At 34.3% G+C, this 14725-nt stretch overlaps 2 protein-coding genes across 2 annotated transcripts; both read left to right on the top strand.

Moving 5' to 3' along the window:
* The first annotated feature begins 467 nt into the window (after positions 1–467).
* Positions 468–1514, top strand: LOC149151037 (uncharacterized). The gene has a single exon (XM_089443033.1). It carries the CDS (start codon positions 468–470, stop codon positions 1512–1514), a length of 1047 nt encoding a protein of 348 aa, XP_089299159.1.
* A 1134-nt stretch (positions 1515–2648) lies between these two features.
* Positions 2649–3511, top strand: LOC149151036 (uncharacterized). Its single transcript, XM_089445531.1, has one exon. It carries the CDS (start codon positions 2675–2677, stop codon positions 3245–3247), a length of 573 nt encoding a protein of 190 aa, XP_089301657.1. The 5' UTR covers positions 2649–2674; the 3' UTR covers positions 3248–3511.
* The last annotated feature ends 11214 nt before the right edge of the window (positions 3512–14725 follow it).

The following is a 14725-nucleotide window of genomic DNA, read 5'->3' as shown; positions in this document are numbered from 1 at the left end:
TTATTTTTGCTATGCTCTGCAAATCAAGCTGGACATGCCTCAATGGAATCTTTCAAAAGTTTCAATCGGCAACGGGCTTAGTCATCAACAGGGCCAAATCTATGTTGTATCACAACGACTCAAATGAGGAGGTAGCACAATGGATTGCAGCATTATTTGGTATTAATCTGGCTCAAATTAAAGATGGCTTTTAATATTTGGGCTTTCTCCTCAAGCCTAAGGGGAATCGCAAACAGGATTGGTTTTGGCTGATTGACCGTTTTTACAAAAAAATTTCAAGATGGGAGATGAGATTCCTATCTCTAGGTGGCAGATTTATCCTGGTTCAGTCTGTCCTATCTCAGCTTGCAGTATACTGGGCTCACCTTTATTATCTTCCTTCTTCTATTGTTAGCAAAATGGTTTCTTTATCTGCTAATTTTCTATGGGGTGGCAGATCTCATCTTTCTAAGATTCACTTAGTAAAGATGGATTCTATCTCTAGATCAAAGAGGTCTGGCGGATGGGGTCTTTTACATATGAGATCTTTCGGCAAGGCCCTCCTCTGTAATTCTCTTCATCGTGGCATCTTCGGTGTTGGCAAATGGAGCTCCATTATCAATCAAAAATATCTGAAAGGAAGGTCTGTGGTATACTGGTACAGGAGGAAGTCTCTGGGCTCTTCAAGGGGATCTGCTATATGGCTCGGCTTCAGAAAGATTCAGGATCTCTTCTTCGATTTCCTTAGATGGCGCATCAATTCTGGCTCGAGTATCCTTATCGGTTTGGAATCAACCGTTCTTGGTTTGGAAGATTCTCTCACTCCCGAACTTATTTCATTCCTGCACACACGGGGTCTCTTCACATGGAATAAACTGATTCAGTCATGGTCCTCATCGACGCCAACCTGGAAGGATGCAGAGGATCTCGGTATGCCTCCCTCTCTGCGACATATATGGGTGTCCGCGGTAAAGAGTTTCGCTGATAAAGGTATTAAACAGTCAGGTATCAACGATGAATTGGTATGGTCGAAGCCGAACTCCTCACAGCCTGTTAGTGTAAAAGATTTGTATGCAGCTGCCTCGACTATTCTTCCGCCGCTTCCCACGCCCATCTTTCCTTCCAAGCTCTGGAAAGCAACATGCCCGCTCAAGGCAATTTTATTCTCTTGGTTGGTTTTTTCCAATAGGAACCTCACATGGGAGGTCCTTCAAAGAAAAGGATGGATGGGTCCAGGTAGATGTGTCATGTGTTGTCAGGCATCCGAATCAAATGTCCACATGTTTTTTCAATGTCCGGCATCGGCCCAAATCTGGTATGATCTCTCCTTATCTCATGGTTTTCCTCACCAAGTTTTCTCCTCTGTTCAGGACGGCTTCAAGTGGTGGAGTGACCAACATCCAGCATGGAGATCGCTATTCATCATCACGTGTTGGTTTCTCTGGAAATGGAGGAATACCTGCATCTTCCAAGAGTCCAAGGCTCCTATTGCCTCTGTGCTGGTTCATATATCTGCTATGTTTGTTACGGATTGATAAGTTTTCTTCTCTCTCCGTTTTTTCTATGGTCTATGTGGATCTTCTTTCATAGGAATCATCTCTCCTTTTTGGATGGTTATCATGGACATGTTTTGATATATATGGTATGGTCATTTGGATCTCTTTTTGTATCAGCTCAATCTTATTATCTGCTCAGATCAGCCACATCTATATGTCTCCATATGCTATCATCTACAAGATTATCTTCAGGATCAGCCGGCCGGAATGTTTATGGCCTTTTATGTAACAGCTCATTATATTTTCTTAATATAATATACATGATGATTTTCTCTCTGAAAAAAAAAAAAAACACTGACATACTTAAAATATATTTTAGATTTAAAATAATTCTACACATAATTTTTACAAAATTAATACAATAATATGTGATTTAACGATGAATTTTTGTGATAAAATCATCCAAACCTTCAACTCTCATTGAATATATAGTCCTAAATTTCTGATATATTCGCTTGTTATACCAGAAATTACTGATTCCCTGTGAAACATTAAATCTCTGTGTTCATTCACATGTAAACTTTAAAAATGCATTAAATATGTCTTACAGCTGCCACGCGAGCTCCGATCTTTACAGAAACCTGTGAAGATTCTGAGGCATGTCCAGAGTCAATTAAATTTCTTTTCTGAGTTGTGTGGATGGACAAAAGTCTATGGTGATTGCGTGGATGATGGGGAGTGGCCATGCGTGCTGACATCACGCGCAGCGGCGATAGATCCTTCCCAGAATTTGTTCTTCTGGAAATCCCATCCATTTAATATTATCTCAAACATTTACGTTTGCAGACAAACGACGCGTGGTTGTACTTAATTACTTAATTAAGGAATAATTAAGTAATATATTGTACATGGGCGTGGGAACGCAGAGAGGGGTATACTTTCGAAGGCGTTGGGAGCTTCCGTTCAACGTGGATACGTAGACTTTCTCGGATGAATGCGTGAACTTGTCCGTTCGAATGAGGACGGAATCGTGAGTGGCAGGTGGCAAAGAGAAATGCATTTGCCTGCGTGTTTGGTGGGAACCGTGAATAGGGTTTGGCCACTGCCAGAATTTATATAAAGGGGGGAATTTCAGGGAAGAAACTATACTGTATCTTTTATTTGTACTGGAGGAAGAAGGAATGATCTGATTGAAAAAAATGTCAACAGAGTATCTGTTTTTTGATAAGAGTGGTTTCTCTGAAAGAATAATTCTGCTTAATGTTACAGATTTCAGTATGTCTAGGTCTGAGAATGATGAGTTTGAGCTGCAAGGAAGTGGGTACAGAGAGGTTATGGGGTTGGGCTTTGATGATCTGGAAACTGTAAAGTTGTCACGGGGTCTGTCCATACCATTGTTAGAAGATGAGTTTTCTTCTGGTTCTTTATCCAATGAAGTTGCAGGTTCCATGGCTGATGATGATAACCAGAACCAGCATGATGATGATGATGTGGGGTTGGCAGATGATGAAGATATCAGATCTTGTTATAGTGGTGAAGATGGAGATGAAGTTGATGCTCTGTTGAATTTAGGGGATGGGTTGTTTGACACCGGGGATTCATTGGAGGTTTCAGGTCAGAGAAGGCAGAGGATTAAGGAAACTTTTAAGATGTTAAGAGATTTAGTTGGTGGAGATTGGACGGATACAGTTGATGTGTTGGATGAAGCCATTCGGCGAGTGAAGAAACTGCAGATGGAGATTAAGAATCTGAACCATAGCTGTGACATATGAAATTGTTAAGAATCTGAACCATAGCTGTGACATATGAAATATGTTAGGTATGATTTGGGGTTTTTTCCCGAGTTCTGGCATGGTTAGAATTCTGTGTTATTTATAGAGGTAAAATGGAATGTATTTGGTGGTGGAGGGATTACTTGCAGCGTGATCCTTTTGAATCTGTTACTATCCATTTAGATATTTCAGTTCTAAATTGTTTATGTACACAGTAAAATCTGAACGGTTGTCACATATAGGTTATGGATGATTTATGTTTTCTCTGTTTTCTAATATGGTGGTGCAAGAATTCTGAATCATGTGTTATTTACACAGACTTATTTGGTCGGAAATGAACTTGGATATTTCAATTATAATATCGGAAATGAATTTGGATATTTCAATTATAAATATAAATACTTTGTATGTAATCTAGAAATGGAATTTCTAGATAGTTAAATTATAACCTGTTTATTTCAATATAATGTTTAGGTTGGTGTCTTGAACCTTGAAGTTTAGTTTCGAAATAACATTTCATAACACTGAATTAAGCTGCCTTGGTGGGAATTTCGATTTATATAGGATATTCATATTCAAATCAACTCTTTTACTGCTACAAAAATGGGAGATCATTGGATCTCACTTTGTTTTGAAAATGGTTCAATACTTAATTTTGGTTTTTATATAAATAATGCAAGTTGATTAATATTTTAATGATATTGTTTTTTATATTTTATTTAAAATTGCAAAAAAAAATATTTAAATATTTTAAATTAGGCTTAATTATATATATAATTTTTTTTAATACTATATTTTTTTTAATTGAAAGATAATGAGCTTAGTTTACATTTTAATTTCTGATTTATTTGTTAGGGTTGTTTAAATAAACTTGACTTAATCAAGTTATCGGTGGCCTTCCAACTCCAGGTATACTAGCATCCATGGTTTTGGACATGGTATTTATCTATGATGTAGTCTATTTATAGGCCAAAAAACTCCATGATTATTTGTCCTACTCACCAATAGGATCAAATAACAATGTCTTTAGACACCACCATCTCTCTTGGTGGTTTATGATCTTAAAATTTGGCATAGGATCTTGGTGAGTATGAGAGCCTGGAGTTGAGTGTGAAGCAAAAATGGCTTTGTAAAATATTTGTGCAAAAGCTTGAGCTGAAGTTCAAGATGAGAATCTGAGAAAGCTATAAAAGGAGAAAAGTCTAGTCCATGGAGAAGCGAGAAGTGAAGCATGTGGAATGTGTTGAAAAGTGGAGAAATGAAACCTCTCAAACCAAAGTTGAGCTATGCTCTATTCATGTGAAGGAGTTGTGTGAAGCTGGTAAAGAGCACGTGGTAGAGAAAAATGGAAATAAAAAAGCTACAATAAAGGAGAGAGTTCTCTATTTGAGTGTATTCATGCTAACAAGGAAGTTGGTGGGTCATGAACAACACATAGGTTGTACAAACCAAGAGTTGGCAATAAGTTGCAGATAAGGAGATGATGGAAAAATATGCAAAGGATGGCCATGATCATCTAGATTAGAGAAACTTTGATCAGGAAAGACATTTTTTTAGAACAGGCAAGTCAAAGGTGTTGTTGAAAAGTGCATTGTTGATACTGAGCATTGAAAAGCATTATGTGGCACTATAGGGGACCATGCAAGTGGAAGTTCAAACAGCCACGTTGAGTTGGCCCTATGAGTGTGGAGTCTTTGAGAAAGGAGGAAGCCAAGAAGGAGAGCAATCATTCACAAGAACAAGGGGGGGAGGATAAAAAGAAAATGCTAGAGGAGGAAAAAGACATAAGAAAAGTCGTAAACCAACCTGCAAGAGAGAAAAAAAATAAAGAATTGAAACAAATTATGAATTGCAAAAAACATTACAATTCCAAGTTGTTATAGCACAACAGTAATGAAAAGCTTCCTGTACAAGTGGAAATGTTGTCTTTGTAGGCAACTTTCTAGTAATTAAAACCACGTTGAGTTAAGATGGGTGTCTCGCCATACCAAGAATACATAAGTGATTATGTTCTCCAACATCACTAACCCCTATGAGACTCTTTCTATAAGAACTCTTTCTATAAGAAATGCCCTTACGAATCTTTCTATAGGTTCTCCAATATCACTCACCCCTATAAGACTCTTTCTATAAGAAATGCCCTTACAAATTGTTGCAAAAATTAACACTATGAGTAACTCCCATTACTATCTTGTGAGTGAGAAATTAATTATGACACATACCAAATGCCAACCAACATAGTTCCAATATCATTATCGTCCTAAAGTGACCATAATAATAACCCTCTGCATCTCGCAACATCTCACTATTAAAATTTTCTCAAAAATGTGTTGCCACATCCCTTAGTCCATTGAACAAATAAAAAAGCAACAACTTCGTACTCATAAATCACCCCATCTTTTATGTATATATAACTCGCCTATATTTATTAAAATTTAACTTTTACAAATATCCAAAGTATTAATGAAATTTTAAATTCCTCATATACCTAAATTTTAGAGTAAATAGTAAATGACTAACGTATGAGAGGAGGTCACCGAACTCTTCCACCGAAAGTAACGTGACTATTTCATGAGTAAACCGTAAAGTGAAAGAGTCGTCATCTTCTTCTAGAATGGTTAAGTTTTTATTAATTATAACTTATCACGAAAGCGTAAAAAATATATGTTAGGAAGGTTAATTTATCGGTAACTGTAACGTGTCATAAAAGGTCTACAATATATTATAACAGGGAGGAAGTTTATGTACAAGTTCCGTAATTTAGTGATGCGATTTTAATATTTAGTTATCTTAATTACCATTTAAGTACGTAACCATGAAAATATGTATACATAAATTTTTTTTGTTTGAGAGTGGAGGGTAAAGATTTCACGGCACTATGGTTGAATTATTTAACAAATATATTGATTCTGCAGGGAAATTCTAGTGGATATTTTAATTCTTACAACAAATTTGATTTTGTGTTTGACTTTTTGAGTATTTGAATTCGAAGAAATTGATAAAATGGAAAATATACATCATAAATAAAATTTAAATTTAATAATAATTTTTAACCATTCAAATTATATTTAATTTATAAGTTAAATTTATTTATTTAATAAACATAAATATTTAATATTTTAGAGCACAATTTATAATATAATTTAATTGTTTCATGAAAATAATTATTTTTTTATTTAATAATTATTTAATATTTAAAAATATTATTATTTCTAAATTTAAGGATAAGTTATGGGATAATAAGGAGTTGGAGAGATAAAGAAAGCTAAGGTATTGCCAAGCTTAAGACCAACAAGGGGTGGTCTAAAGATATTAAATAAAATATTGGGGTTAAGCAATGGTGTCCCCTATCCCTTACTCTTTTTGACATTTACATCAATAAGCTAGAGGAGTGTCTGGAAACTACAGGTTGCAAGGGCACCGAGCTTATTGGTATAATCATTACTCTTCTCCTTTATGCTGATGATATTGTTCTTCTTGCAAAAAGCCATGATGACCTAGACAAGCAGCTTAAGACTCTTCATGTCTACTACTCCAAGATGGGTATGACAATTAATACCGACAAGACTAAAGTCATGATCATTAAATCCAAAAAGATCACTCATGGTAATTTTGTCTATGATAACCATTGCTTAGAGCAGGTTTCTTCTTATAAATATTTGGGTATTGACATTCCTCATCAACTCAACTGGAATTATAGCATTGAGAAAAGGATTATTGGAGGCTGGAAAACTGATTATGAAATTGAAAACAATTGTAAGTTGGTCGATCTTTACATTTGGAGTAAAAAAAGGTTCCCATTTGAGACTCTCGCGACCTTTGTTGTCTTATATGGATGTGAAGTATGGGGTCGCATTATATCCAGAAAATCGTGGAGAAAGATTGAGATGATTCAAAAGTAATGCATAACCTACAACCTCAAGATCAAGGGAAATACTCCCTATGCTATCCTCCTGATCGAAGTTGGCTTGTCCCCCATTGAAAGAACAATTATGTTTATATATCTAATGCATAAGAAGAATCTTTACAACATGGAATCCAAGAGGCTCCCAAAAATTGCTTCTAACTTTAATCAAAACCCCCACCTTCGCCTCAAATGTGGGTAGCATGAGGATGCACAGTCTCGGCTCAACCATTTGGGGATAAAGAAGGAGATCATCATGGGAAGCAAGGATAGTGTCAAATATACTATTACCTCCAAATTTAAGCATAAGTTATGGGATGAAAACGAGTTGGAGGGTAAAAGGAAGCTAAGATACTATAAGGAAGTGATCAACCCAACCCTTGATAACCAGAATTATCTCTTTGTGTTGACCAACACTAAGAAAAAAATGAACATCACTAGGATAAGAACTAATTCTCATGAGCTTCAAAGTGAAACTGGGCGGTGGTCTACTCCCAAGACTCCCTGGGATGATAGAATTTGTCATATTTGCCATACTAAGAGGGTGGAAGATGAAAAAAACTTCCTTTTAGACAGCTCGACTCTTACTCACATCTGCTCTCAATTCCCTAACATTTTCCAATCTTCCAATCTTCTTAACTTGTTAAGTCAGCCCAACTATAGCGATTTTGGAGTGCTTCTTTCGCTTCTTTTTTTATCATAGAAACAAGATTTTGAAGAATCACAACTAGATTCTTTTTCTTTTCTTGAGATTCGATACGCTGCATTGGTATTAGTGGATGTTAATTATCATTATCATTGATAGGAGGTGATTAACCCCATTCTTGCTAACCATAATTTTCTTTTTGTCTTGACCATTTCTAAGAATAAAATGAAGATTGTGAAGATAAGAACTAATTCTCATGAGCTTAAAAGTGAAACCAAGTGTTGGTCTATTCCCAAAACACCTTAGGATGAAAGAGTCTGTCACCTTTGCGATACTAAGAGGGTCAAAGATGAAAAACACTTTCTCTTAGATTGCCCGACTCTTACTCACATCCGTTCTAATTTCCAAAACATTTTCCACACTACCAACCTTCTTGACTTGTTAAGTCAACAAAACTATAGTGATCTAGGAATGCTTCTCTCCCTTCTTTTCGATCATAGAAATGAAATTTTAAAGAGTCTCAGTTAATCTCTTACCTTGTGAAGTAATGATTGAATTAAATATGTGTCCAGTTGCAAAAAAATACATGAGGGTTACATCTTCAATGTTCAAATTAGTCTGGACATCCAAAACAACATTAGCCTTAACTGCCTATAGACTCAAAGACTAATGAAAGGTCGACCCTTGATATAGCTACAAGATTACAAATTAAACCATAAAACTCGTAACAGTATGACCAAGACAAATAATTATCATATCATCATGATTATAAAACATAGGACTTTTCATAACACCCTTTCCTCATCATACATACAAAGAGACAAAAGTTCCCTTTAAGGGTTAGTAAAAACTATCATTAACTATTAGTGGCTAGCCTATTGAGGTCGATCTCGCACTTTCCAGTATCCTCCTAAAGATTGGCCAAGCCCGCTTAAGCATCCTTACTTAGTTTTAGGTCCATTAACATACTCCTCAAGGCATCAACTTCATCAACCAGCCAAGAGAACTGAAATTGAAGGAACAACAACTTGTCTATAAGCTCAACTTGGGAGTGAGACATTTGGCATAACTTTAATTACAGCTTGTAATCATCCTGGTGGAGAGATTCATGAGAGGACAAGCAGTGTGAGCAAGGACGGTCATCCAAAGAGGTTTTTGAATCAAAGGAATTGTTCATTGTTTTTTACAAACTATCAATCAAACCCTCGAGGGAGTGAGGTGATAATGGAATCAAATTATGTTAATGGAGTCAAACCCTTGAATATTATTATATTCTAATATCCCTAGCTCGAGCTCTGCTCCACGATTGACTAGTTTATCTGCATCTTCCTTTAAATGCCCGAGGATGTGGAAGAGAGAAATCTCTTCAAATTTTTCTATCTACAATGCAATCATATTCATAATAACTAGGGAGGAAGGACCTCTTTCGGATTTCGCCTTGGAGATAAACTTTATGGCTATCATTAAATCCTCAAAAAACATTAATATCCTTATTCCTTTGCTTATAGCTATGTTTAGACATTTCCATAATGCCAAAAATTCAACATGATTATTTGTTGTTGGAGTACCCGAGGCAAATATAATCTTCGATTGTTCTTTAGGGTAGAATATCACCCCTCCTGCTATTACCAACCCTTTAATTTTCAAAATATTTATTAAAATTTCAAATATTTAAAAAATTATAAATAACATTTTATTCACTATTTACCATAATATTATGTGATAAGTATTTTAATTAATTATTTAAAATTTAAATTTTTATATAATTTTAAAATTAAATTATTATTTTTTTGATATGATGAGAGAAATTGGTAACTAAGTTGGTTTTGCACTAGCATGACTCAAGGTTGATTGTGAGAGCTAATAATACAATCTCTATTTAAGGTATAGACATGTGAGAGTTAGACATCCATGACATTTTAAATTAATAAAAACTAAGGAAACCATAAAAATCAAAATGGGTGGTAAACGCATACGGACATCAATACATAATAAACAACAAAATACTTATTTCATGATACTTCTCATATTACCTAAGATTAAAAGATATCAATAAAATAAACTAAATTATAACTTTATAAAGATCTCCTACCACTTTACACTACATACAAGTATTCCATAAATGCCACAAAAATGCCAATTAAAATATGTCTCTGGATACTTGAACCCACTCATATGAGGAAATAAATTGTTCACCAAACAACTCTAACTAAGTTCTTTTGACATTTAAATTTACTGTTATTATTATTAATTATAAAAATAATTAATATATGAGCTAAAAATACATTTATTTAACCATAGAGATTCATTCCACTTTACTATGGAGATTTATAATCTATATATAGGCTTTCTTACAATACCATGGGCTAATACCACAACATATCAATGCCACATGTCCAAAAAAACATATGTGATTTGTTCATATGATATTATTTTTATGAGGAGAATGGTATGACTGAGAATGGTATGCCTGTGGGACCTGGGATTGAGTCACTTGGACTCCATATATATACTCTTGAGCCTAGAGCAACCACCCACAAGCTTGGCTAGAGTTATATTAGTTGTGTGGGAAGAGCCAATATACTCTTGCAACGGCCCACAAGTCTAGCTAGATAGGTAAACCAAGTTATATTAGTTGTCAAAAGCCTTCTAGTTTGTGACGTTCACCGTTCTACCTGGCTAGATGCACTAACATTTTTTGAAGTTAATAAAAATTAATTAAAAATAAAAATAAAATAAAATAACTTCTTTTTGAAATAAGTTACAACATTTAATTTGTGATTATTATTAAAAGTATTCTAGATTTTTTTTGTGGATGTTAAATCCCTATATTGTTAATTAAAATAAAATTGTGGAAGCTTTATTTTACACATTATTGACAAATTATATTATTACCAATGCAACTATATGAATTAAAATACTTACCTCATGATACATCTCACATTGCAAAGATTTAAAAAACCATAAAAATTAACTAAATTATAACTTTATTTTAAATTATTATTATTATTAATTATAAAAAGAATATATATATATATATATATATATATATATATATATATATATATATATATATATATATATATATATATATATATATATATCAACCATGGAGATCCACACCATTTTCCAATGGAGATTCTTAATTTGTAAATAAACTTTGTTACAATATTACGGGCTAATACTATGACTTACTAATTCCACATGTTCAAAAATTTGTAACTCATATATGACTTACTAATTCCACATGTTCAAAAAATTGTAACTCATATACCTCTCACAAATATTTATATTACAGTTTTTTAATTAATCAATTTAATTTTAAAAAGGGAAAAAAAAACCTAATTACTTTTGAAAAAAATATTAAATCCTTAACATTCACTTAATAATTAAATTAAAATTCAAAAAACCTATTCCAAAATACACATTTATTTATTTTAAATAATTAAATAATTTTACTTCCCTCGGATCCATTCCTTTCACTTTTATCCATTTTATAATACCTCTTGTTGAGCTTAGAGACTCATTCTATAGCCCAGTGTGAGTGGATGTGTAAATTTGTTTGTCCATCCGTACCCCTTTATAAAAACAAAAATAAAAAACTATGTTCCAAATAGAAAAATAATGTCCGATATGATAATAAAAAATGAATATGTGAAAGAATTAGAAGTAAAAAAAAATGTACCAGTAAAATGTTTAAACTTTATAATTTTAAAAAATATTTCAACAATATATTTAAATAAATTCTCAAAAAATTGATCCATATTTAAAATAGATCTTAAATCTAAAACAATTTTACTCATAATTTTTTCAAAATTAATATAATGATATGTAGTTTGACAGTAAATTTCTGTGGTGAAATCATCAAAAACCTTCGAATCTCATTTAATATATAGTCATAAATTTCATTGAATATATAGTCATAAATTTCTGGCGTGCAAATTGCTAGACAAGAAATTACTGATTCACTGTGAAACATTAAATCTCTGTATTCATTCATTTGTAAACTTTAAAAATGCATGAAAAAAGTCTTACGGCTGGCACGCGAGCTCTGATATTTAAAGAAATCTGTGAAGACTCTGAAGCACGTCCGGAGTCAATTAAATTTATTTCCTGAGTTGTGTGGCCAAAAGTCTATGGTGATTGCGTGGATGATGGGGAGTGGCCATGCGTGCTGACATCACGCGCAGCGGCAATAGATCCTTCCCAGAATTGGTTCTTCTGGAAATCCCATCCATTTAATATTATCTCAAACATTTACGTAATTCAAACAAACGGCGCGTGTTTGTACTTAATTACTTAATTAAGGAATAATGAAGTAATATATTGTACATGGGCGTGGGGACGCAGAGAGGGGTATACTTTCTAGGAAGGCGTTGGGAGCTTCCGTTCAACGTGGATACGTAGACTTTCTCGGATGAATGCGTGAACCGTTCGAATGAGGACGGAACCGTGAGTGGCAGGTGGCAAAGAGATATGCATTTGCCTGCGTGTTTGTTAGGAACCGTGAATAGGGTTTGGCCGCTGCCAGAATTTATATAAAAGGGGGAATTTCAGGGAAGAAACTATACTGTATCTTGTATTTGTAGTGGAGGAAGAAGGAATGATCTAATTGAAAAAAATGTCTACAGAGTATCTGGTTTTTGATAAGAGTGGTTTTTCTGAAAGAATAATTCTGCTTAATGTTACAAATTTCGGCATGTCCAGGTCTGAGAATGATGAGTTTGAGCTGCAAGGAAGTGGGTTTAAGGAGGTCATGGGGTTGGGTTTTGGTGTTTTGGAAAATGTAAAGTTGTCCCGAGATCTGTCTATCCCATTGTTAGAAGATGAGTTTTCTTCTAGTTTTTTATCATCCAATGAAGTTGCAGGTTCCATGGCTGATGATGACAAACAGCAGCATGATGATGATGTGGGGTTGGCAGATGATGAGGAGATCAGCTCTTGTTATAGTGGAGAAGATGGAGATGAAGTTGATGCTCTGTTAAATTTAGGGGATGACTTATTTGACAATGGGGATTCATTGGTGGTTTCAGATCAGAGAAGGCAGAAGATCGAGGAAACTTTTAAGATGTTAAGAGATTTAGTTGGTGGAGATTGGATGGATGCAGTTGATGTGTTGGATGAAGCCATTCGGCGAGTGAAGACACTGCAGATGGAGCTTAAGGATCTGAACCAGAGCTGTGACCTATGAAATATGTTAGATATGGTATGGGGTTTTTTCCCTGAGTTCTGGCATGGTTAGAATTCTGTGTTATTTATAGAGGTAAAATGGGATGTATTTGGTGGTGAAGGGATTACTTGCAGCGTGATCCTTTTGAATCTGTTAGTCTCCATTGAATTTAAATTATTTATGTACACAGTAAAATCTGAACAGTGGTCACATATATGTTAGGGATGGTTTATGTTTTCTCTGTTTTCTAATATGGTGTTGCAAGAATTCTGAATTCTCTGTTATTTACAGAGATACACAGGGACTTATTTGGTGGGAAATGAATTTGGATATTTCGATTATAAATATAAATACTTTGTATGTATAGTGGAAATGGAGTTCTAGATAGTTAAATTATAACCCGTTTATTTCAATATTTTGGTTGGTGTTTTGAAGCTTGAAATTTACTTTGTACATAATCTTTCATAACGCTGAATTGAGCTGGCTTTGTGTTATATTTTATTATAATTTTATTTTTATATTGTTATAATTTTAATTATCTAAAAGAAAGATTAATATTGTAAATAATATTTTGAAAGTAAAATTGAGTTTTGGTATAGGCAGGATATTCATATTCAAATCAACCTTTTTATTTTTGTAAAAATGGTAGATTATAGCATCTTACTTTGTTTTCAGAATTGTCAAACACTCAATTTTGGTATACATGATGCAAGTTGATTAATATTTTAACCATATTGTTTTCTTCTTTTTACCATTACAATTTTCTTTTTAATTGAAATATAACCAGCCTAGATCTATCTTAATTCTTGATTTATCTGTTAGGATTATTCAAGTAAACTTGACTTAATTTATCAGTGGCTTTCCAGATCCAGGTATACTAACACCCATGGTTTTGCCCATGGTATTTATCTATGATGTAGTCTATTTGTTTGTCCTAACCACCAATGGGATCAAACAACAGTGTTGTGTTGAGTGTGAAGCAAAAATGGCTTAGTAAAATATTTGTGCAAAAGGTTGATCTTAAGTTCAAGATGAGAATCCTAGAAAGCTATAAAAGGAGCAAAGTCGAGTCCGTGGAGAAGCTAGAAGTGAAGCATGTGGAATGCCTGGAGAAGTAAAGCCTCTCAAATCAAAGTTGAGTGTTGCTCTAGTCATGTTAAGGAGTTGTGTGAAGCTAAAGCTATAAAAAGAGGAAAGTCGAGCCCATGGATAAGTTAGAAGTGAAGCATGTGGAATGTGTGGAGAAGTGGAGAAGTAAAGCCTCTCAAATCAAAGTTGAGTGCTGCTCTAGTCATGTCAAGGAGTTGTGTGAAGGTAAAGAGCATATGGTAGAGAAAAATGGAAAGCAAAAAGCTACTATAAAGGAGAGAGTTCTTTATTTGCTTATATTCATGCTAACAATTTTAAAAGATAGGAAGCTGGGGTCGCGAGCAGCACATCGACTCTACAAAATCCCCAAGAGGCGGCAACATGTGGCAGATCAAGGAGATGATGGCATGATATGCACAAGATGGCCATGACCATTTAGATTAGAGAAGCGAGTGACAAACGCAACGCTTTGATCATGAAAGACATGTTTATAGGCCAGGAAAGTCAAAGGTGTCCTTGAAAAGTGCGTTGTTGACACTGAGCATGACAAAGCATTGTGTGGCATAATAGGGGACCATGCAAGTGGAAGTTCAAACGACCATGTTGAGTTGGCACTATGTGTGTGGAGTCAGCGAGAAAGGAGGAAGTCAGGAAGGAGAGTAATAATTC

This window comes from Pinus tabuliformis, chromosome 9 (genome assembly GCF_031772625.1).
Source record: "Pinus tabuliformis cultivar Carrire ecotype Pingquan chromosome 9, CPIR1, whole genome shotgun sequence".
NCBI lineage: Eukaryota > Viridiplantae > Streptophyta > Pinopsida > Pinales > Pinaceae > Pinus > Pinus tabuliformis.
The sequence above is the reverse complement of the archived record's forward strand: the minus strand, read 5'-3'. Positions and strand labels throughout refer to the sequence as shown.